Source organism: Pungitius pungitius, chromosome 19 (genome assembly GCF_949316345.1).
Source record: "Pungitius pungitius chromosome 19, fPunPun2.1, whole genome shotgun sequence".
Classification (NCBI taxonomy): Eukaryota; Metazoa; Chordata; class Actinopteri; order Perciformes; family Gasterosteidae; genus Pungitius; species Pungitius pungitius.
The window spans coordinates 5,608,820-5,634,148 of record NC_084918.1 but is presented as its reverse complement, the minus strand read 5'-3'; the positions used below and the strand labels follow the sequence as shown (position 1 = coordinate 5,634,148).

At 39.1% G+C, this 25,329-nt stretch overlaps 2 protein-coding genes and 1 pseudogene across 2 annotated transcripts; all 3 read left to right on the top strand.

Moving 5' to 3' along the window:
* The first annotated feature begins 1,266 nt into the window (after nt 1-1,266).
* On the top strand, nt 1,267-16,422 carry LOC134102913 (neoverrucotoxin subunit alpha-like; annotated as a pseudogene).
* On the top strand, nt 1,317-7,152 carry LOC119198338 (neoverrucotoxin subunit alpha-like). Its single transcript, XM_062559054.1, has 4 exons — nt 1,317-1,389; nt 1,505-1,604; nt 5,043-6,503; nt 6,590-7,152. Exons 2-4 carry the CDS (start codon nt 1,514-1,516, stop codon nt 7,150-7,152), a joined length of 2,115 nt encoding a protein of 704 aa, XP_062415038.1. The 5' UTR covers nt 1,317-1,389; nt 1,505-1,513.
* A 135-nt stretch (nt 16,423-16,557) lies between the features above and the next one.
* Nucleotides 16,558-18,959, top strand: LOC119198344 (cystatin-A-like). The gene is made up of 5 exons (XM_062559358.1): nt 16,558-16,951; nt 17,053-17,154; nt 17,391-17,517; nt 18,312-18,394; nt 18,834-18,959. Exons 1-5 carry the CDS (start codon nt 16,880-16,882, stop codon nt 18,957-18,959), a joined length of 510 nt encoding a protein of 169 aa, XP_062415342.1. The 5' UTR covers nt 16,558-16,879.
* The last annotated feature ends 6,370 nt before the right edge of the window (nt 18,960-25,329 follow it).

Here is a 25,329-nt window from a genome sequence, read left to right as displayed (position 1 = left end):
AGTCCAGATATGAATGGACCTTCTCATACTAACCGTTTTAATTATTTTAAGTAGTGGATACAATAAGCCTGCTTTCAAAACAAGGTGCAGACTTCATACAGTCTCTAAATTCATGCTCAATGTTGAGTATGTTTTCGTTTTGTGAGAGGCAACAGCAGTTCATATACTTTAGTAAGAGGGGGAGCTTTTAGTAAAGTTCTTGAACTAAAGAAATGTGGAATTTCCCCATGCAGCCAACCTGAAATACCGCTGCGACCCACTAGAAGGCCACACCCCTTAGTTTGAGAAACACAGGCTTATGGTCAAAAGCAGTACACAGCTCATCTAAATACTGTATATTGCAATAAATACATCCATACCCAGTGAAGCTTGTCATTTTTTATCCACAAGGTACCATTTTTTAAAAGAAGATTTTAGTGATAAAAACTGAGGCCACGACAGCAGGGATGAGCTGGAGTTGTGCATATTTACCTTTTGGTCTCCTTATTTCTCTGTTCTCTACAGAAGTGTTAATGTGTTGGGCCTGTTACATTTAAGAGGAATTGCACACTAAAAGAGGATTTTGAGCACGTAACTAAATGCTCTATGTTACGTCCCTAAAAGGTCTAAGGGTGGAGGACGCAAACAATGTTAAATAATACACCCGGAGGTCTTGACAGACAGGTATTTAATGGACAAAACTCAACAAAGCAACTGAAAACAATCTTTAAAAGGAAGACGAGCTTGGCTTCTTCGTTTTGGTTTTGTCTCCAACTGGTCACCGACCGGACCGGACCGAACCGAACCGAACGCTTCTCTGCTCACTCTCGCCTCCACTGCCACAACCACCTCCAACTCTGGCTTGGCACCGCCATTTATCCTCTTTCCGATTCGATGATCAGCTGCAGCTGCAGGAGTGACATCACCAGCACACCTGATGAAAATCTCTCACACACACACACACACTCACAAACCACACAGCAAAACAAAACACGGCACTTAACACTCTAATTGTTCTGTTTAACTTCATATTAAATCATGATGATCATCGTAAATGCCCTCTGACGACAGGTAACAAGGATCTCAATGAGGGTGTTTCACAATGTTCTGGTGGGTAAAGTTAGGCTGGGGGGATACGGTTAAGATGTTAATGTGTCATCTGCAGTCACAGCGGAGGCTCTCTGACAGGCTCAAACTTTGGGGGGATATTACACAATGTTAAGATTCTGCAGAAGTAACACCTGAAGGCGTGTCATGTGCAGAGTCACAACGGAGGCTCTCCGTCAGGATAAAAGCAGTTGGACGACATCACAGATCATCACTCTGGAAGCTCCAGCTGAACGACCAGGAGACTCTCACAAGACTCGTCTGATCATCACAACTTCCCCAGGTGACGACAGAAAGAGACAGGTGAACATTTACTGCTTAACTCATCTGCAGTTTGTGCAAAGACATCTGTCTTCTTTGAGTGAAGGTTTTGTTGTGAAACTCACTACGCTGTAATATGTAAAGCTTTTCTCATCAGGTTGGTGAAATGGCTTCAAACCAAATGGAAGTTGCTGCTCTGGGTCGACCTTTCACCCTCGGAATGCTCTATAATGCTCAAAAAGATGACCTGATCACAGGTAAGTCATAGGTAAATCATTTTAATATTGGTGTAATCTGTATTTTGAACGGAGGACGGATTTTAAAATGATTTTATTTTTTAATCCTGAACCTTTTATTATTATTTATACTATTAAAGGAATCATCAAGGACTTTTTAGTTCCATGACAGAACTCTGAACATCCATAAGGTTTTAGGGAAGCAGGCTAAAATACCACACATTTAACATAACTGTTGCAGTTCATTGAATGTCGGCAAGACAAATATTTGAGGGACATTTGTATCACACCCAAACTCTTAAAATATATCACATATAAGAAGATTGAAAAAATAACCATGAAAACATTGTGAACCGGCTAAAGTAGAGTCATAAGCACCTCAGCTACTTCATTATAAAATCATCAACAGTGTACCGTTAAGTGTAAACAATAAAGCACAAAATTAGCACCCATATCCACTATATCCACTCACACATGAACTAATAAAGTAAAGAATGAGAATAGTTGACTGCAGCAACCGGCTAGAATCCTTAATCCTGTAGTCTGTGAAACACACAACGAAAGAATTAGAAAGACAGGTAAAATAGTAAATGTGTTTTCCCACGCATTGTATCAGAGGCGTCTCCACAGTCGGCCAATCCAGTCAAACGAAGCACTCTGCATTGTATTTACATTAGGGCTGTCAAATGATTAAAAATTCTAATCAAATTAATCAGAATTTTCAGTGGATTAATCATGATTAATCACACCTGAATCCTAACCATTTTTTCTTTCTGAAATGCATACTAAAGATAAATAACAGGACACAGATACATAATTATCATTATTATCATCATTATTATTTTTTACATAAATACATAAGTTATTGAGAACTGCGCGAGAACCGGGGGGGGGGGGAAGAGCAAGAGGCACTTTCCTGACCTGAATAATTTGTCACACTGCGCATGCAAGAAATGCGTCAAAAAAATTGACGTAATTAACAACAAACAGCTAATTAACGCCGTTAACGCGCTATTTTTGACAGCCCTTATTTACATTCATTCTTATTGTATTGAATAAAGAAAAAAAATCTAGTCGTCAACAATCTGTTATAGGAAACAAGTTTGTGTTTTTCATTTATTTATTAATGTTATATTATAACTATGTTATAAAGTGGAACAAATAACAAAGTTTCCCCGTAAGTTTTTATGCCACAAAGCCGGGTGATTTATAGTAAATGAAAAACACTCAAGATCCGTTGTAACAAAGAATGCAAATGACGAGCATGGTTAGACCTGATTTAAACTGAAAAAATTCCTCACCTCTTGCCTCACAGCCTCCCTTAATCGTGCCAGTTTTTTGTGCACGTATCCACCACTCTGCACCACGCTGTTCCTGCAGTCAGCTATTGATCTGCTGCTTTCAGTCTCCTCTTCGGATGGTTCCTCCAAGTTCTTCAGAGTATGACCATTCAAACCTAAAGGGAAACACTTAGACTTGGGGAAGAGAATGGTAAACAAAGGAATGAAGGCAGACTGTGTTGAATGAGAGACAGGAAATGTGTTTGAATGGGACGAAACGTACAAAGATAAGACAATAAGAAGCGACGGAAGGAAGAGAGGCTTTTGGCTCCAGTTATATATCGGAGGCAGCCCGCTCCCCATTTTGCTAACGCTTGCATCCAAAGCGACTTACAATTAATGGATTCAATCCAGGGGGGAACAGAACCAGAGCAACATGAATCAAGAAAGTACAAATTCATCAAGAAAAAAAAATACAAAAGTGCTATAAGTAAGTGCCATTCAGAGGTGAGATCATGCTTGCAGGTGGACCTGCTGGGAGTGAGTTACAGTGGTCAAGGCGTGAGATGACTGTTGCCTGTACCACAACCTGCGCTGCGCAATAAGGGGGCGTAATGTCCTGAGGTTGTGCAGCATGAATCTAAAGAAATGTGTTGATGTATTAATGTTGGCAGTAATGGAAAGTTAACAGGACTTTTAGATTTTTATATATATATATATATATATATATATATATATATATATATATATATATATATATATATATATATATATATACTGTATATTTGTTAACCTTCTCTTTTTTATCTTTTCAACTGTTTTTGTTTTGTTCTAATCAATGTTCTTGACTGTTTTTAAATTGATTTGCTATGTTTTCAATGTTTTCACGTGAAGAACCCTGTGGTTTAATCAGCGGACAGAGAACGCGTGTCGCTCCCTTGTCGGCCGGTCTGTCCACCCAGCAAAGTTGTAAAACTAGGGCAAATACTGAGCTTGATGTTATTGTTTTGGAAAGGAGCTTAACTCATAAGTGAGCTAACGTTAAGATAGTAGGTTGTTGGTTTGAAAGTAGCACATACAGATCTTAAACAATTTTTTTCCAAACTTGTTTCAATAACCATTAACTGCCTGAATTATTTTCCGATGAAATCATTTTTGGGCTTTAATGCAGATGCTAAATTAAGTGTGCATTTTTAATTTCATACAATAAAAATATATACATTATTTAAAATTAGGTATGAGGCAAATTACTGACATTGGGCATAATGGTAATTGAAGTATATTTACAAATTCAAATTTCTAAAACTTTTCCTAAACAAAATATTTAATGATGTCCAACCGTTGTGCCTACCGCAGCTAAGACGCAACGTACAGTAATATGCAAATTATATAGCATACAGTTGTAGTAGTCTGTTTTGGTTTATTAGCAGTAGGAGCCACCAATAAACTGGTACATATTTTTATCCTCTGCTCGTATTTGGAAAATCTGCTGAATTTGCCTGCAAAATTGACATCTGCCGAAATGCAATTCAGTGTTGATCAACCAAGTGTAGTTTCAACTCGGACCTCTAGATAGCGACAGTGCTTCCAAAAGGTTCATGGGTATGCGTTAACTATGCATCAACACGCATTTGTGGAATAGACTCGCCACCTGGGCTGCACCTGAAGTAGTTTAAGGCAAATTCACTACAATCGTCTTCAAGGAGTTAATAAAAGTATTCACATAACTGACCGTGATGTTAGCTAATAAACCTTGGCTAATGTCACAGAGCTAGCTCCGCCAAGATAAGTAACGTTATTACAAGAAAACAAACAAAGTGAAACATTTTTAAGATTTGAACATTTCAAGACAAAAAAGTCTTGGTATGAAAAGTAAAATCTGGAGAGATGGAATGACCAACTTCTACGTTGAACTCCTCATGAAATGTGCTTAGGATGAACTAAGACTGCAAGGTCTGACATGACGTCATGTTCAGGAACAGTCGGTCAATAATCGGATAATAAAGATATTCCATTATCATTATGGACACGTTAAACTACAATATAAAGTAGATGTGTTGTGATTCACTGAACATGTCAGTGTTGTCATGTCAGAATGTCAAATATGACCACAAGTAAACAGATTGAATCCATTTATTTTTCCCAAAATGACTGTTTTGTGTTTTCTAATTTTTTTAAGGTTTGACGTTGTGGGATGATGAAACGCTACAAGTAAAGACGAATCAAAGTTTCATACCTAGCAGTGATTTCGTTATTACTGAATCTGACTCCATTGAATCCAAGTCCTCTCTGCTGGATCTTGATGCTTCTCTGAAGGCCAGCGTCCTCTGTGGACTGATTGAGGTCGGAGGATCTGCCCATTACCTGAAAGATCACAAAGAATTCAGGAATCAGAGCAGAGTGATTTGTCAGTACAAATCTACATCCCTCTTGGAACAGTTGTCAATGACTGACCTGATGACCTTAGAACCCCAACAAAAGGACGTTATCATCAAGAGCTCTGCAACACACATAGTCACAGGCATCCTTTATGGGGCGAATGCTTTCTTTGTGTTTGACAGTGAAAGGTTAGACAGCAGCAGTGTTGGCGAAATTGGGGGCAGCATGAAAGCTATAATAAGAAAGATTCCCTCAATTACTATTACGGCAGAGGTGAGCCGAAAAATGACAAAGGAAGAAAAAGCCCTGAGTGCTAAAGTTTCCTGCAAGTTCTTTGGAGACTTCAACCTCCAAAGCATCCCATTAACATTGGAAGATGCAGTGAAGACTTGTGGACAACTCCCACAGTTACTGGGGGAAAATGGAGAGAAAGCTGTCCCAATGAAGGTCTGGCTGATGCCACTGACTACTTTATATCCAGAAGCTGCTAAGATGATGCGTGAGATTGACGTTGGACTGGTGGTGAAGATACAGCGTACTCTTGAAGATTTGAGGGAAATCAAAATGAGAAGCAATGAATCTCTGGAAGACAAAGCGGTAGATGACTTTCCACATATTAAAGAAGAATTAGACACTTTCCAGAAGTTGTGTCGCCTCTATACATCAAACCTCCAGGGGGCCATGAAGGTGAAACTCCCCTTCATCCGTGAAGGTAAAGAAGATGAGAGCTCATTAGAAAAAACCTTGGAAAAGAGAGGCAAGTCCCCATTCAGTCAAGAAAAACTAATCAAGTGGCTGAATTATAAGGAGAGAGAAATCAACGTCATCAGATCCTGTGTAGAGATCATGGAGGGAACAAAGATCGTCAAAAATCCGTCCGAGCTCGACAGAGAGGTTCTTGCTGCAGATGTAGACGATACTTTGTGCTTTGTTTTCACCTCCACCAAACGAGGCGACACTTACCTTGATGAGATGGCCACATATTTGGACACTCCTAGAAAGGGGAGTACCACTGAAGACGAGTGGTTGTACTCAGATGAAATCTTGACCTCTATGAGACAAAAAGCCAAAGCTTTCCAAGACTTCACCAAAGCCCAGAAGAACAACAACCGAATCCGTTTCCTCATCGCAGTCATTCCAAATGAGAAATACAAAGGAGCAACTATCTACCATTACAAGCAGGGCATTCTGGACAGTGAAGATTTCTCAGAACCTCACATTGATCCTGAAAAGATCACGGCCAGAAGAGATCTGATTTGGTGTAAGTTTATTTATGCTTCTAAATCAAATGCTAATTAATGTTCTGCAGAAACTAGAGACCTGAATTAATTTGATTTTCTTCATCAGATGCCTGTGATCTCACCCTGGACCCAAACACTGTCAACAACAACCTCCTTCTGTCTGATGGAAACAAGAAGGTAAAAAGTGGATCAAAGGGGGAAAAATATCCTGATAAGCCAGAGAGGTTTAAAGTACACAGTCAGGTGTTGTGCCGAGAGGGTTTATCTGGGCGCCATTACTGGGAGGTTGAGTGGGAAAATCCTTCGTTTAGGAAACGTATTTATGCAGCTGTTGCATACAAGACCCTTGTAAGAAAAGGCAAGGGTCATGATAGCGAATTTGGAAATAATACCCTATCGTGGGCTTTTGGCCAGGGGGGAACACGTTTCTTACCCCTACTTCGTGCATGGCACAATGGAAAGGTGTGGGAATCTCATCTTCCCTCTGGTGGCTGCTCAACTCTTGGTGTGTATCTGGACTGGCCTGCAGGCACTCTGTCCTTCTACAAAGTCTCCTCTGACACACTGACACACCTCTACACCTTTCACACCACCTTCACTGAGCCTTTGTACCCAGGCTTCTGGGTTCACAATGAAGGCAACTCCGCCTACCTGCGTCCTCTTCAATAGGACCAATGCTGGTGACTTGTTGGATCCTTGGTCTGTTAAATTTTTTTTTTAAATGGCATCCAATGTTGGCTTGAACCATTTTTTAAAAATTCCAGGTGTAAAATGTTCTTGTTCAGTTTATGCAGCACTTCAAAAATCTTCCTGCTTCAAAGTCAGATTTAACTGTATTCGTCAATCATATTATAATTTCGATTCTCATTCTGTTTAGAGCTTTGCACACACTAATGTAGGTAAAAATTGTATAGCGTAATTACCAAATAACTACTTTAATTTAAATTTTACTGTAATTTTGTAAATCGTTCGGAGAGCTTCACACTAATTTTGTACTTTCATTCTATTTAACTATTAAGTTTAACAAGGTACTTTCCCACAATGTTTTAATGTGCACACTTATTGTAGAAGAAAATGTTTTATCTTTAAATGAACTGCATTCCTCTCATATTATCTTTGTATGTCTGTGTCTAACAGTAACTCCTGTGCAGAGAGCAACTTTTACATTAACTAACACAGAGTGAGATGTTGAATGAATCTATCACCTTGTGCTTTGTAAAAAAACTCTTCATTGAGAGCATATAAATCATCTACTACAAACACGAGTCGGGTTCTAAAACACCATCTCACAAAATTATCTGAAAATAAAAACACATCCTGAGTGATAATGGTTTCAGGGTCCATTGTTCTTTCTGAGAAGTTCAACCCAACCCACATATTTGGATTTATTCACTGTTCTTTTTTTCAACAAAATAAAATATATTGTATTCATTACAAATGAACAACACTCACAATTGCACAAAATTATAAAGTGAATCATATTCACTTCTTAGGATCTTAAGCTCCACTTTGTTTGCATTCAATATAAAAAAAAAACTTTCTTCTGAAAAGTGAATGAACACTTGATTCTCATATGTAAGTATGTGATTGTATGTGTTCTATAAAAAAGGCAGTTTCAGTTCATTTCCAAGGTAACTGAAACTCGCTAAATTTTAAGTTAACTGTGTCCAAGTAATTAGTTCAGAGTAGGTTAATGCAACATATTTCTGTTCTCTCAACTAGGTGTGCGGAAATGCATCAAACGCTCTGATGGAACTGGCTCTCATAATATCAAGAAATCTGATATCATGATTTCTGATTTAAATATATTTCACCACAATCACATGAGGGTACAAGAACCCTTTGTGATCAAACAATCTGTTTCAACATTAAAATACAAACAGGCTGCAGTCTCACAATAAATATCTTTGCTTCTTTATTCACTAATGATTTGACATTGACTTTGAATGTCTTAACAGATAAAGTTGAATGGGTTTGGCAAGCAGAAAGTTTACTGCACATCCATTAAAATGAATAAAGAACGCACCAAAAAACTGTATTGCGATTCTCACAAGTATTTGTCGAATTTTTAAACCTCGCACGTACCAATGAAACACTCTTACGTTCTCTTACTGAAATGTTCTCACACACACTAGTGAGACACTTACATAGATACTCTGTATACCAGGGGTGTCAAACTCATTTTAGGTTGGGCCCCGCATACTGTCGATCTCTTGTCCACTTTGATGTCACGCGGATCATCGTCGACCGGAGGTGCGCTGGCGTTGACCTCCTAAATAATGCATGCACCCACTCAGTGCCACTCCCAGTGGACTTTTTTAGGAATAGCAGCTACTTTCATACAAAATGCAATTCACGTCTTCCTGTCATTTTTACACTTCGGAAAGTCATCTGGCAGTCCACACTGGAGTAAGTAAGTTGTTTAAGCAACATTTCTGCGGTCGGTTTGTCAACAGTCAGCCTTCGTAACAATTTTCTCCGAGGATGGGGGAGATGTGAGGAATAGTTAATAAGACCGAGTGACGTCTCCATCACCGGGTGGTCAGCCTCACGTCAACCTGCAGAGAGCAGCCTGTTCTCGGCCAGACTTGTGTGAAAGGCTTCACGTGTATCCACTACTGCTGGTCACTCAGACTACTAATTGCTTACTAATGAATAGATCTAGTAGTAAAATCTTCACAAACGTCAGGCTAAACAGAGAAGCTCAGACATCCAGATGTTGTGATAATAAGCAGTATTGAGATGTTGACTTTAAAGATCCAGATTAAAAAGCACTGCACCTTCTGATGACCTCTGCTGGTAGAATCAGAGAAAGCAAGGACACAATGCATACTGCCATTAATGACGCAATCCAAGAAAAGTGATTGTAGCATACCGTTTACGTATGAATTTTTACAACCTTAATGGATACAAACCAAATACACATTTAGATTGTATGATTAGACTGGTTGGACTGGGTTCTTTCAGGGCCTTTTTAGAAGTGAACTCTCTCACATTGTGACGTGTAGTCGCTGTAGAATTTGTGGTTGAGCAATGAATGAGTTTCTGACTGTACCTGACGCGGACAAGATAGTGTAGAGACACCAGCTGTGGGACAACGGTCTCATGTGTATGTAGAAGCTAGGAGACAGAACGGGAGCCGACCAGAATGATCCAGTTAGTCGCTTTATTCAAGTGTTGTTGCTCCAATGAATCTATGTGAATTGAAGAATCCAGATCTCCAGTGTGTGTATTATTGAAAGTCCCTGGTCTGTGAGGATGTGTGGGTCCTCACCATGAGTCAGATAGATAAAGTCAGTAAAGAAATGAATAGAAAAGATGAAACTACAAATAAATCAAACCACAATATTATCAACATAAGCTGATCACATGACTAAGTATTGTTGATTTAGACAGAAAAAAGTTTGAAACAAAGTGTGTTATTTTGCTACTATTTTGTTTTGTTTAACCTTCCACCACTTGGGGGCTTAAGACCGCTGACAATTACGCCTCACGGTCAATATTAACAGGACCAATAGGTACAGGTGGTAGTGTACAGACAAACGCATGCAAATTGTATCAAGCAACCTGATCACATGACACCTTGCGAATAGCAGGCAACCAGTCCAGGGTAAGCACTAGACCACAATCTGAGCACATGAAGCTAAAACTACAACATTCTTTATATATATATATATATTTTCAACAGTCTGCTAATAAATACTACTTTTTAGACCTGGAATGAATTGACATTCAATTCAAATGTATCAACAGAATGAATACCTTTTGTGTTGGGAATCAACAAGTTGAATGAACAACCTTGTACTACAATATTAAAAGAAAAGCAGTAAAAACCAACATTTATTCTGGTTCTAATTGGGAGCATTATGAAAATGAATGCCATCTTTGAGAAATGGTATTAAATGAATTTAAAAGTAAAATTGATGTCTTTAGTAACCCCCTAAAACTAACAGATGCTGTGCATCTGTCTCCACATATTGACTCAGAACATCCCGCTGTTGAGATATGTTACGCTCCCGAATCGAATAGCCAGATCCGAGGCTCGATCCGTACGGCACTTGTCCTCCGATCTGTCCCGGCTATTAAAGACAAAGAACAGGCCATGCCCATCTAGTCTCCCTGAAAACACGCATCATCATGAGAGATGCACCTGGCAAAATAGCTTCATCCCTCTCTCTCCTTCTCAACCTCTTGTTAACATGCAAAGTAGTGTAGATTACCTTTGGGACCTCATGCCACACTTTTTTTCTCATCCGTTTCTCATCTGTTTTTGACATAATCGCAGCCTTGCAATGAACATGCTGCTCTCAAACTATTTGGGCGTTTTGTCTTAGATGAGCCAAGCCAAGTCAAACCACTGCTTCAGTCTCCTCTGCCTGACAAACACTGAGCATTTTCCAATTTTCAGTGAGATGTGATTAGTCCATTTCATTTATCTGAAGAATGTTCTTCCTGTCTTTGTTAAAAACATGGTTACATGCAAAGTAAATATTGAAATATTGTTGAAAATAAATAAATAAAGACATATTTATTTCCAACAGTCTTGTATTAAATACTACCTTTCAGACCTGGAATGAATTGACATTCAATTCAATTGTATCAACAGAATGAATACCTTTTGTGTTGGGAACAAGTTGAATGAACAACCTTATACTACAAAATTAAAAGAAAAGCAGTAAAAACAAACATTTACTCTGGTTCTAATAGGGAGCATTATAAAGATGAATGCCATCTGTGAGAAATGGTATTAAATGAATTTAAAAGTGAAATTGATGTCTTTAGTTAACAAGAAACTTAGCACACACTTTGATTTTTTAAATCATATTATAATTATAAATATTTTCCCATTAAAAAAAATCTACATTTAGTAGACTTATTTGAATGGCTGAAGCTATATATTTAAATTATTCACCATAACCACATGAGGTTAAAGGCCCCTGTGTTCTTTTTACAAAGTGATTAAACAAAATGTTTCAACAGTAAATTACAGGCTGCTGTCTCATGTTAAAAAGCTGTTATTGTGAAATGATTTGGCATCAACTTTGAATGTGTTGACACATAAAGATGAGATGTTTCACTTTTCAATTTTAATTTTCCAGCTGCATGACGCAGTGGGCCGGACTCGGGGCCCCAGCTGCGGGACACTGTAGGCCAGGGCTCGGGGGCACCGGTCCAACCCCTGACACAACCCCCCACTCGAGGGCCGGATTCCAGACGGCCCACAAAACCCCAAAGGGCAGGGGGGAGGGGACTAGGGGACGGGAGGGAGGGGGCACGAGTCTTAGGGCCGGAACTGGAGTCGAGGGCACGGTCGGGCATTGTGGAGCCGGGGTTGTGGGCGAGAGCCTTGGAGCCAGGGTCAGAATCTGAGGTTACTGCGGCCCGGCGGGATCGCCGTAGGGGGCCTGGAGGCAGGCAACCAGTTTCAGGACCCGTTCCTATTGCAATTCGACGCCTTTGGATCCGGAAGCCTGCAAACAAAGCACGGGCCACCCCGGGCCAGGCGGGTCCCCTGAAATGGGTTCTGGGAACCCAACTCCGCTGAGACATTTGGAGATCACGTCATTCTGTCAGAGCTGAGGTGTGAGCAAAGGCAGGACTCAGGCGCAGAGTTCTTGCGAAAAGTAACTTAATGAATCCAAAATCCCAAAGTGCCAAGAAGGGGAAAAAACAAAGACACTATGACTGGGGATACAGGCAAGATGTACTTCTGACAAGGTTCCACCGATGACACCGACGACATGCATGAACCACAACATGCAAACAAGGAATGAGTCGAACCAGGGTCAAGAGACTAACATGGCTTATATACACATGGGAGGTGATTGAAAACACAGGTGGAAAAAATCATGGACATGGCAGACAATCACATGGGAAGACAGGACAAGGCAGGAAGTTACCCCAGGGACACGAGAGACATTAAACTACAAAAAAAACAAGACATGAACCAAAACCGTGACAATGAGGATCAACTTCCCATTCCCTGCCGAGTGTTTAGCGGAGATGCTTTGGTTGGCACCCCGCCCTCCTTCCTCTATGCAAATTAACTAAGACCGAACGAGTCCAAGGTCTTAGCAAGCCACTGGCCTCACATAACCCCCTAAAACTAACAGATGCTGTGCATCTGTCTCCACATACTGACTCAAAACACCCTGCTGTTGAGAGATGTTACACAACCCCATCGAATAGCCAGATCCCATTGTTGCTTTAATGTTGCTGTCCATTCACTCCACACTAGCTGCAGCGTTGACCCCTACAATATATTCTAAAACACGTGCTGCTTGAATGGTCTTTTTTAAATAAGGAATAAAACACGACAGTTATCATTAAGGTGCAAAGAAAGGTCAGATTCCTCTCATCCTCACGACCTTGTCATGTAACTTCATAAAACTCATTTAAATTATTATATGCCGTCTCTTTGCTACACGCAGCTGTCGCCTCCATGCATTTCTTTTATTTTGATGATGCATGCGCAGTGCGACACTGGTGGCTGGTGTTGCCAGATTGGGTGTTTTTTCCGCTACTTATTAAGGCGCGTTTACGGTGTGTTTTCTATGGAAATCTGGCAACCTATTTGAACGATGTTAACCTGAAAGAACGTGAGAGTGAGAGAGAGCTAGAGAGCCGGGAGAGAATGGCCTTGGATGCGCGGAGAGCAGAAGCGTAAAATTTGTAGTTTTTCGCTCTTTTTCGCACAGGTCATGATGTATCCAGTGCTTCATTTGTAAATCACAAGGTGCCTGATCGCTAAGTAGCTACATGTGACAACGCAGCTACAACGAGCACAGGTCCCACAATGCACATAAAACGACGCTCAGATTCCCGTGCTTTGAACAGAAAAGCGTGTATATCGGTGTATCTGCTTGTGACTGGGGTGTGGGGACAAAATCTGATGGGAACGCAATCCACAGCCCCCCCCCCCCCCCCCCCCCTATAATCTTCAGAACAATATTCATATTCAATATTGTTCTTCAATATTTTATTCATGTTCAGAAGAACCCATAGTTAAATAGTAGTTAGTAAGTAATAAGTGTTAGTAATGACAATTGAGAAGTTTGGACTTTTCTGTGGGATACCTGCCTCACCCAGATACTGCCTCCAGCGGCTCCCAGGTCATTTGAGCTTGAGTCCCCTGATGTAGACCATATGTAGCATGTATAAACATTTGTAGGTGTCGATGCGCAAATATGTAAAGAATAGGATTTATAACTTGTTTTTTTATCATTTATATGGCTAACTATTGATACTGTCTTGATTATTTACTATTTATTTTATTTATTATGTTTATTTTTAAGCATTAAGGTACGAGAGGCTGTACTTTATTGTCAACGATGTTCACAGTTTAATGGTGTTGATTCAACAGCAGCGTTGTTTAAGGATTCCCTTTTGTGTTGAAAAAAAGCAAATGAAAAATGAAAAATACATTTTATAATACTGTAATATGTAAAGCTTTTCTCATCAGGTTGGTGAAATGGCCTCAAAGCAAATAGAAGTTGCTGCTCTGGGTCGACCTTTCACCCTGGGAATGCTCTATGATGCTCAAAGAGATGCACTGATCACAGGTAAGTGTCACGACCGGACAATGGTCCTGAACCCAAACGCACAACTTTATTGACAAAAAGGGCAAGAGCCGCTAAAATGAAAACGCTTTTAGTCAAGGAAAAACCCTGTACTAATCCTAAGAACAAAGATATCTAGAACATAAACACTAGGCTGTAATAAAGGAGTCAAAACACAAGTTGAGCTTGAACAAGGTACAAAGAAAACATGGAAAAGCTTTGGCGATAGATACAAACGCTGGTTCCTTGGCTTGGGACAAGACGAACTGGCACATGACAACAGGAAACTCAGACAATATATACACACACAGGGTAGGGGCACAGGTGGAAACAATCAGAATTGCCTGAAACAAGAGGAAGGTTATTTTTCAAAATAAAACAGGAACTCACAAGACAGACACAAGGCAACCTGACTAACACCGTTTCCTGGACATGACAGTAAGTCTTGGTTTACATTGTTGTTTTTAAAATGATTTATCTGTGTAAATGTCTTTTACAGCCTTGTAAAGGGACTTTGAAAGCATTTACTATTCAATCCTCACACATGTATATTTACTATTAAAGGAAGGAGGTTTATTTGCTGATTATCCTAAGATTAGTCAGGCAATTGAACTTTCAGTTTTTCTGAAGGTGTCTCTGCTTCTTGATCTTTTGGAGTCAAATAGGTTGTTAGCTGGATTTGTATCATGGGCCATTTAATTGGCAAACCATCTAAAAGAAAAAAATGACAACGACAAGTAGACACACCTTCTGCCATAAGAAGTAACTTCTTCTTTCTATTTTTAGAATTGGTTGAATTAATTTTTTTTTAACGAAATAATCCTACTGCTTTGTGTTTTGATATTTTTAAAGGTTTGGCGTTGTGGGATGATAAGACTCTACAAGGGAAGACAATTAGAAGTTTTAAACCCAGTAATAATTTTGTCATTACTGAATCGGACTCCATTGAATCAAAGTCCTTTCTGCTGGATGTTGATGCTTCTCTGAAGGTCAGCTTCCTCTCTGGACTGATTGAAGTGGAAGGATCTGCCAAATATCTGAAAGATCACAAAGAATTCAAAAATCAGTGCAGAGTGACTGGTCAGTACAAATCTACAACCCACTTGGAACAGTTGTCAATGACTGACCTGATGACCTTAGAACCCCAACAAAAGGACGTTATAAAGAAGAGCTCTGCAACACACATAGTCACAGGCATCCTTTATGGGGCGAATGCTTTCTTTGTGTTTGACAGTGAAAAGTTAGACAGCAGCAGCATTGAAAAAATTGAGGGCAGCATGAAAGCTATGATAAAAAAGATCCCCTCATTTAGTGTTGACGGCAAAGTTGACATCAAACTGACTGAGGAAGAAAAAGCCGGGGGAAAATGGAGAGAAAGCTGTCCCAATGAAGGTCTGGCTGATGCCACTGACTACTTTATGTCCAGAAGCTGCTAAGCTGAAGTGTGAGATCCACAGTGGACTGGTGGGGAAGATACAGCGTACTCTTGAAGATTTGAGGGAAATCCAAATGAGAAGCAACGAATTTCTGGAAGACAAAGTGGTAGAGAACTTTCCACATATTAAAGATGATTTAATGACTTTCTAGAAGTTGTGTCACCTCTATACATCAAACCTCCAGGGGACCATGAAGGAGAAACTCTCTTCCATCCGTGAAGGTAAAGAAGATGAGAGCTCATTAGGAAAACCCTTTGAAAACAGAGACGAGTCCCCATTCAGTAAAGAAAAACTAACCAAGTGGCTGGATGATAAGGAGAGAGAAATCAACGTCATCAGATCCTGTGTAGAGATCATGAAGGGAACAAAGATCCTCAAAAATCAGTCGGAGCTCGACAGAGAGGTTCTTGCTGGAGATGTAGACGATGCTTTTTGCTTTGTTTTCACCTCCACCAAACCGGGAGACACTTACCTTGATGAGATGGCCACATATTTGGACTCTCCTAGAATGGGGAGTACCACTGAAGACGAGTAGTTCTACTCAGATAAAGTCTGGACCTCTATGAGAAAAAAAGCCAAAGCTTTCCAAGAAGCACAGAAGAACAAGAACCGGATCCGTTTCCTCATCGCAGTCATTCCAAATGAGGAATACAAAGGAGCAACGATCTACCATTACAAGCAGGGCATTCTGGTCAGTGAAGATTCCTCCGAACCTGACCTTCATCCTAAAAAGATCACTAACAGAAGAGATCTTAACAGTGTTCAAGGTGAGTCTCAGAACTACCAGCCTTCTGTTTAGGAAAAAGAGGGAATGGAGAATGAAAAATTGTTTAAAGAAGTGTACTACAATTAAACTGGTACAATTTAAATTAGTAATAAGTAATTAGTAATACGTTTTTTTGGTCTGTATAATATATATAAATATGAAACATAAGCATTTAAAATGTATCAAAATTCTTTTAATCTAACTCTTGAGAACAAAGTGAGTGAACACGTTTCCCTTCTTTTATACTGACGAATGCAATAAAAGACGTAAACAAATCCACACGCTGACCTTAACAAAAACAAAGACTTTTAACTGAATAATGTGAATTACCTCTTTTTTTTTACTAATCAAAATGACCAAACAACCTGTTTCAACAGTGAAATAACTACAGGAAGCAATTTTATTTTACATCCGGAAATTATTTGGCATCATTTTTTTGTACCAACCAATAGAAATGAAATTGTTTGTATTTAGAAGAAGTACGTTGAATCCATAACCTCTAGATCCACCTTTCTCTCTCCATCCAGGATGGTTAAGAAGTATAAATACATGTGATAACCAGTCGACTCTGAACACTAATCCAACATACAGGCAGACAGGTGACTTCTCTGTTAACTTCAACAGACTGTGTGACAATGGGTCAAAAACCTGGAGGATGGAGTGAGACAAAGGATGCCACTGAGGACATTCAGGAGATTTGTGATCAGGTGAGACTCAATGTACCTTTATTCCTCACAACCTCCATACTCAACTCCAGGTCTTTATTTCCGTGTGGGTTTACATCACATTTGAACTCATTCTTAAACAGGTGAAGAACCGAGTGGAGGAAAGAACAGACAAGATGTATCAGGAATTCAAAGCAGTTCTATACAGGGAACAGCTTGTGGCTGGAGAGAACTTTCTCATCAAGGTAAGACATAATGTGATATTTAATTACAAAACATAGACATATATGTGTCTTTGTGTGTCAAACAGGTTGAATTAACACTATTTTTAACATCCAGTTAAATCTTACTGTCAAACTCAGTGCAGTGAACACCAGTTATTCCATCCACACCTCTGATGCTGGAAGGTCCTCAGGGTTCAGACACACACGACTGAAAATATTCTTTCAGACTTCCAAAGTTCCTCTTTTTATTCCTGCAGGTTAAGGTTGGAAAAGAGGACTACCTCCACCTGAGTGTCTTTAGAGCACTTCCGTGTGATGGAGGGAGGATTGTGCTTAAGGGTGTGCAGCAGCACAAACGCTGGGAAGACCCCCTCATACCTTTTGGTAAACGTTAAAACAACCTGTTTCAAGAGTTAAAAAGAGGCTGCAGTCTCATATTAAAGTGTTTTACTTCTTAAACCTGGAAGGATTTGACATCACCAAGTTGAATGTACAACCTTCTACTGAAACAATAAAAGAAAAAACATTAAAAACCTAAATATATTCTGTTTCTTATTCATAGGATTTTTGTGAAATCTAAAATATGTATTTTCTTGGCTGGAAATATACTGACAAATGCAAAAACAGACGTAAACAAATCCACACGCAGACCTTAACAAAAACAAATACGTTTAACTGAATAATGTGAATTACCTCTTATCTTTTACTAATCAAAATGACCAAACAACCTGTTTCAACAGTGAAATAACTACAGGAAGCAATTTTATTTTACATCCTGAAATTATTTGGCATCATATTTTATGTATTAACAAATTACAAATAAAATTGTTTGTATTTGGAAGCAGCACGTTGAATACATAAACTTTTATTAACCTCTACACATACTGTATATTGTTGCTCTTATATGAAACATCTGCTTTTACAATATGCAGTCGGATTAATAATGATTTTGGAGAAATGGTAACCAATTAATAAAAAAAGCCAAATGTCACACCGACGGATCAAATAGTTTGGCAACCAAACCCCACATGTAGCTCCACCTTACAATCACCTTTAGATCCACCTCTCTCTCTCCATCCAGGATGGTTAAGAAGTATAAATACATCTGATAACCAGTCGACTATGAACACTTATCCACCATACAGGCAGACAGGTGACTTCTCTGTTAACTTCAACAGACTGTGTGACAATGGGTCAAAAACCTGGAGGATGGAGTGAGACAAAGGATGCCACTGAGGACATTCAGGAGATTTGTGATCAGGTGAGACTCAATGTAACTTTATTCCTCACAACCTCCACACTCAACTCCAGGTCTTTATTTCAGTGTGGGTTTACATCACACTTTAACTAATTCATACACAGGTGAAGAACTGAGTGGAGGAAAGAACAGACAAGATGTATCAGGAATTCAAAGCAGTTCTATACAGGGAACAGCTTGTGGCTGGAGAGAACTTTCTCATCAAGGTAAGAAATAATGTGATATTTAATTACAAAAAATAGACAGATATGTGTCTTTGTGTGTCACACAGGTTGAATTAACACAATATTTAACATCCAGTTAAATCTTACCGTCAAACTCAGTGCAGTGAACACCAGTTATTCCATCCACACCTCTGATGCTGGAAGGTCCTCAGGGTTCAGACACACACGACTGAAAATATTCATTTAGACTTCCAAAGTTCCTCTTTTTATTCCTGCAGGTTAAGGTTGGAAAAGAGGACTACCTCCACCTGAGAGTCTTTGTACCAGCTTTGCGTGATGTAAAGATTGAGCTTGTGGGTGTGCAGGAGCACAAAAGCGCGCATGACCCCCTCGTACCTTTTTGATAAACTTTAAAACAACCTGTTTCAACAATTAAAAAGATATATTTTAAAGTGTTTTACTTCTTAAACCTGGAAGGATTTGACATAACCAAGTTAAATGTACAACCTTCTACTGAAATAATACAAGAAAAAGCATTAAAAACCTAAATATATTCTGTTTCTTGTTCACAGGATTTGTGTGAAATCTAAAATGAAGAACCCCTCTTACCTTTTATTAACTAATCAAACAACCTATATTTCAACAGTTGAAAAGATGCTTAAGTCTTAAAATAAAGGGATCTACTTCTTAAACCTGCAAAGATTGACTTTTAATTTAAATATAAATGTATTAACAGATTGAAAATGATGCAAAGCACCAAGTTAAATGTACAACCTTCTACTAAAATAATAAAAGAAAAAAAGATTAAAAACATAGGTTTCTCCTGTTTCTTTTTCGCAGCGTTTGTATGAAAAATAAAATATGTGTTTTCTTGCCTAGAAATTTACTGACAAATGCATTAAAGACAAAACAAATCCCAGACCAGACCTTAAGACTCTTAACTATTGAATTTATATTGAGTTCCCTCTTATGTTTTAGTAATAAAAATGACCAAACAACCAGTTTCAACAGTTACAATAACTACAGGAACTTAGAAGCAGTTTTATTTTTGTCATCCTGAAATGATTTGACATGATTTTGAATGTATTAACATAGAGAAATATACTTTTTGTGTTTAGAAGCAGCACGTTGAATGCAGAACCTTCCATGAACATCTGCTTACGTATTGTGGATCACATTCAAGTAAACCAGATCCCTCCAAATAAAATGTAGTCCTTTCAGAACAGCCTTATAGACTCGATACAACCTCTCAATTCACACTCAATGTTGAGTTTGGGTTTGTATTTTCTGTCATTGACCCATTTGGCCACAAGAGGGAGGAAACCTTTAAGTGAGCACTTCCATGGTGACCAAACAAGGTCAGGGCATTCAGTGTTTTGTCGGTTTTAATATCAACACAGGTACAGGAGTTCAATGTTAAATGTTGTTGGTGCACGTCAGTCCTATATTCGAATTTATTCAAGAGCACTTTGTTTGGAAAACTCTGCGTCTGAGTCCTCTCTACCTGCACCAGCCTTATTGAGCCATTGTTCTCGAGTTGGCTGGTGGAGGCAGCAGACAGGCACTATGTGGTGGTCAATGTGCTGTCGTGTGGTCTGTTGGTTGTAGAGACCAGCAGCTCCTCAGCTGAGATGTTCTTTTTAGCACAACACCCTTTCTTCTATTAAATACTTTTGATTTCAACTCTTTAATCCAAGATGTCTTCTGTCCGTCTGGGGCTTCTTCATTATTTGAACACAAGACTTAATAGAGGATTATTTGCTGATTATCCTAAGATTAATTAGGCAACAGTATTTTCAGTTTTTCTGGTCAAAGGTCTCTGTGTTTCATACTAAGTCTTTTGGAATTGTTACAGCTTGTTAGCTGGCTTTGTATTATGGGCCATTTAATTGATTAACTATCTAAAAGAATGACAAAAGACGACCACAAGTCACAAGACCACCTTCTGCTTACCTGAATTTTACTGCTTTGTGTTTTCTAATGTTTAAAGGTTTGAAGTTGTGGGATGATAAAGCTCTACAAGGGAAGACAACTAAAAGTTTCAATCCCAGCAGTAATTTTGTCATTACTGGATCTGACTCCATTGAATACAAGTCTTCTCTGCTAGATGTTGATGCTTCTCTGAAGGTCAGCTTTCTCTCAGTACAGATCTACATCCCGCTTGGAACAGTTGTCAATGACTGACCTGATGGCCTTAGAAGACCATCAAAGGGACTTTATCAAGAAGAGCTCTGCAACACACATAGTCACAGGCATCCTTTATGGTGCAAATGTTTCCTTTTGACAGTTTGACAGTAACAGCGGCAGCAGCAGCAGCGTTGAGGAAATCGGGGCCAACATGAAAGCTTTAATAAAAAAGATCTCTTTATTTAGAGCTGAGGGCCAGGTGAGCACCAAACTGACTGAGGAAGAAAAACCCCTGAGTGCTACATTTTCCTGTGTACCCAGGCCGCTTAAATCGCCTACTACAGACACGAGTCAGGCTGTAAAACATCTCCCAACATGATCTAACAATAAACACACATCCTGAGTGATGATGGTTTCAGGGTCCTTTGTCCTTCCTGATGAGCTTTTTTACTGTCTTTTCACAAAGGCAGTGAAACATTTACTGTATTTTGTTACATTTTATTACATTCACAATAACTAGGGAGAGGAACTTGTTCACTACTTATGACAGGGGTCTCAAACTCGTGGCCCACGGGCCAATTGCGGCCCTCGGGACGACATTTTGTGGCCCCCATCTTGATATGAAAGTTTAATGTTAGTGTGGCCCGGGAGTTTTATAATGTAGAGAGAGAGAGAGAGACAGTAAAGAAATTGAATGATGATAGTTATTATTTCAACATGTTTCAACATTTTGGATTGATATTGCTTAGTAAAAAATACAACTTTTTATATAAGCAGTATCTCAACATCAATGTAGTGATTATCAATTAAGTTCAACCTTAATTATAAAACAAATAATATCATTTGTATATAATTATACATTAGCTCAACTTTTCAATCGGACATTAATACTGGATATTCATAACGTGTGCAGACCGGCCGCTGGTCTGAGCCTTGGAGGAGCACAGCAGGACGTCCTGTCCGGCCACGTTGGAAAACATCGGGTGAACCTTCTCGTTTGCGTCCACAAGGTACTCGATCTCAGCCATAGTGAACTCTCTGCGAGCAGGACGAGTTCACGTGTAGTCGTTGTAGAATTTGCGGTGGAACATGAAGGAGTTTCTGACTGTACCTGACGCGAATGAGTCCAGAGCGAGGAGTGATCTCCTTCCTGAAGGAGTTTCCAATCTGAGCTGCACCAAAAGGAAACTTTCCCTGGTTGATCTACAGCAGGCATTTGAAGTTGAGGAGCAGTCCTTGAGAAGTTTCAGGCCTCAGATAGCTGCAAAGTTACACCATTGAAATGTTCCTCCTCATCAGTACCCGGGACCCCCTGGACCGATGGACGTCTTAAACACCAGGTTGAAGGAGACAAGGGGTGTGAGGAGCTTTTCTGTGGAGGGAGACTTGATGTTGTATTTCACAAAGAGATCTGTCACCTCCGGCTGAGTGTAGTTGTCCATCTAGAACAGAGAGCAAACCATTGTAGGGATGTTAGTAGATCATCTTTGCTTGTGTGAGTGTTTATAGAAGACATATTTGTAAAGGTTTGATCAAATGTTGCCTTGAAAGATTCAGACTTCTAAAGTCCTAAATATTAGCATTCAAGAGGCCAATATGGACGATTTTATACTCCTTGCTTGAAACATTTAATTTTTTTATATACATTTTTTTTAGTTTGACGTATTTGGTTTACTTGGATTTTCATTTCAGGGGGGTGTTTGGCAACATTAGAATATTTAAACTGCCCTCACCCATACATCATGCCTCGTGTTGCTAGAGCATTTAAAGATCCTATGAATGGATTGCATTTTAGGATCAGTAAGTGTTTCAGCTGGTCCAAGATGAGAAACTGACTGCAGGTGCTTCCTTCCTGCTGCAGGTGCTTCCTTCCTGCTGCAGGTGCTTCCTGCTGTAGTCAGACTGTGCTTGTTTTGACACGTGAAATCAATCATGAAAAGTCCTGGTTCTTATTGATGGTGTTACGGGTGGTCTCTCTCTCTCTCTCTCTCTCTCTCTCTCTCTCTCTCTCTCTCTCCAGGTTTTGGGAATTACCAGGTGAAACTACTTGGTGAGCGGGCCTGGAGGAAATCAGCTGATTGGAGCCAAGGTGGATTAAAGGCTGGGGGAAGCTAAGTGGAAGGGAGCTTGGAGTTGAAGTCACGCCCTTTGCAGAGAGGTGTCTGTGTTTGCCGATGTGTTGGCAGTTATCGTTCTTTTTTTTCCTACTTTTGGGCAGTACGTGGAGTACCGTTTATGATTCAGATGTTTTTGATTTATTAAATAAATCTATTTTTTACCAATCCCTTTTTTATTGTTATTTTCATGTGTTGCTCCCCTAGATATCAGTCGAGGGACGTAACTGATGGTAACTTATTTTTGGTTATCATAGATTATCAAATTTACACCTCAAACTGTAAGACGTAATTGTCAGCGGTCTTATGCCTCAAAGTCAACCTTGAACAGAACTGATTAACTGCTGGGGAAAAAGACTTGTAACAGATTTGCATCTTTATGTTCAATAGATCTTATTGATCCGTTCTGAAGTTCATTTTTAACAAGTAAACCTCCCCAGGGCTTTCACAAAGTTGATTAAAAGCGGTTCTTTAATTTAAAAAAAAAAAGTATGTATATTGCAAAGGTTACTGTAATAAAGTGTTAACCTCGAAATGAACTTGGACTTTTGAACTTGACTAAAGTTCAAAAAGGTTGAAAACAACGTGGGACGTGAGGTTGATGATTGATTCTGATCGTAATCCGAATCAATCATCAACCTCACGTCCCACGTTGTGCTCAAACTGTTTTTGTCAAGTCCTACTTTGGAGGAAAAAATATGTTCATGTCCCAACAAAATTGTACACGTTGAATTTTTATTAAAATAACATTTTGTGACCCTCCAACTCTGCTTTTTTGAATATTGGAAAGAAACAAGAGCAATCACTTAATCACAAGTAAACCAGATTGCTCAATCAGCCCAAAACTAATAAAAATTTTACAACTCCAGCCGGGGAGAAGGCCAAAAAGAGCTAGCCTTGTTCTGCTAGTAGACTCCACACACCCAAATTACTGTGAAGGTCTTATCATACTCAGGGGAATTCTGTGGAACTGATACTGGACTTATCTGTTGTCTCACACACACACACACACACACACACACATATACAGACAACCTTGAACAGTTACTGATTGGGAGAAAAGATTTTACAGATTTGCATCTCTATATTCAATAGGTCTTATTGATGCACATGTAGACAAATTCTGATTTATTTTGTGACAAACCTCCACAGGGCTTTCAGAAAGTTGTTAATTAAAAGCACCGCTTTAATTTGAAAAATGTACGTGTATTGCAAAGGTTACTGTAATAAAGTGTTGACCTCAAAATGAACTTGGACTTTTGAACTTGACAAAAAAGTTCCCAGTTGATGATTGATTATGATTACGATCCTTACAGTGTCATAGGTGTGTTGTTCTCAAACTGTTTCTGTCACGTCCCACTTTGGAGGAAAAAAAAGATGTTCCTGTCCCAACAAAATTGTAATTTCTATTAAATTAACATTTTGTGACCCCTCCAACTCTGCTTTTTTCGAATATTATAAAATAATAATAAAACAATAGCACTCACTTAATCACTTAATCACAAGTAAGCCAGATTACTCCATCACTCCAAAACTAATAAAATGTACCACCATCTCATTCAAGTATTTTCTGCGGAGAAATTAACAAATATTTCATAGAATATAGTAATTGTGGCTGTAATTAACCTTTTTTTGCACTAAATGTGTAACCTGTGCAAAATAAAATAAAATTATTGCAGATATGTATGGGTCATCTCATACTAATTATACACGTTTTAATTAGTTTAATTAGTTGATGCTTTCCAATACAAATCCTTCACTTCCTGATACGGCCTCTCAATTCATGCTCATTATTGAGCTTGGATGTGTATATATTTTTTTTTGAAAGAGGCAACAGCAGTCCATGTACTTTGTACTACATTAAGATGGGAAGTTCTCAATGAAGTTCTTTATCTAAAATAATTTGGAACAAACCCCATGCACAACACTTATACACAATATCACTGAGACCCACTAGAGTCGTAATCAGTAAACACTCTGAATTTGGTAATGGCTCATCTAAATATATTGCAATAAGTACAGTACACTTTTACCCAGTGGCATTTATAATGCACAAGTTGACATCAACAAAAGAAAAGTGTTGTGATGAGCTGGGTATATGAGTTGTGTATATTTTCCTTTTCTTGGTCTCATTCCTCTGATCTCTAAAGAAGTGTTAATGTTTCGGGCAGTTACATTAAAGAGGACCTGCACACTAAAACAGGATATTGAACTGTTTAACTTTATATTAAATCATGATGCTCATAAATGCCCTCTAACCACCAGGTCAGGCATGTTACACAATGCTGTGGTGGGTGGAGTTATGCTCAGACTTTGGGGGGATATTTTATAATGTTAATATTCTGCAGAAGTAACACCTGAAGGCGTGTCATGTGCAGAGTCACAGCGGAGGCTTTCAAACAGGATAAAAGCATCGGACGAGGTCACAGATCATCACTCTGGACGCTCCAGCTGAACGACCAGGAGACTCTCACAAGACTCGTCTGATCTAAACAACTTCTACAGGTGAGGACTGAAAGAGACAGGTGAACAT

Coding starts and splice junctions, on each gene's coding strand:
- LOC119198344 (XM_062559358.1), top strand. CDS start 16,880: ATGGGTCAAAAACCTGGAGGATGGAGTGAGACAAAGGATGCCACTGAG. Junction 16,952..17,052: donor TTCAGGAGATTTGTGATCAG/GTGAGACTCAAT, acceptor ATTCTTAAACAG/GTGAAGAACCGAGTGGAGGA. Junction 17,155..17,390: donor GAGAGAACTTTCTCATCAAG/GTAAGACATAAT, acceptor TTATTCCTGCAG/GTTAAGGTTGGAAAAGAGGA.
- LOC119198338 (XM_062559054.1), top strand. CDS start 1,514: ATGGCTTCAAACCAAATGGAAGTTGCTGCTCTGGGTCGACCTTTCACC. Junction 1,605..5,042: donor AAAAGATGACCTGATCACAG/GTAAGTCATAGG, acceptor AATTTTTTTAAG/GTTTGACGTTGTGGGATGAT. Junction 6,504..6,589: donor CAGAAGAGATCTGATTTGGT/GTAAGTTTATTT, acceptor TTTCTTCATCAG/ATGCCTGTGATCTCACCCTG.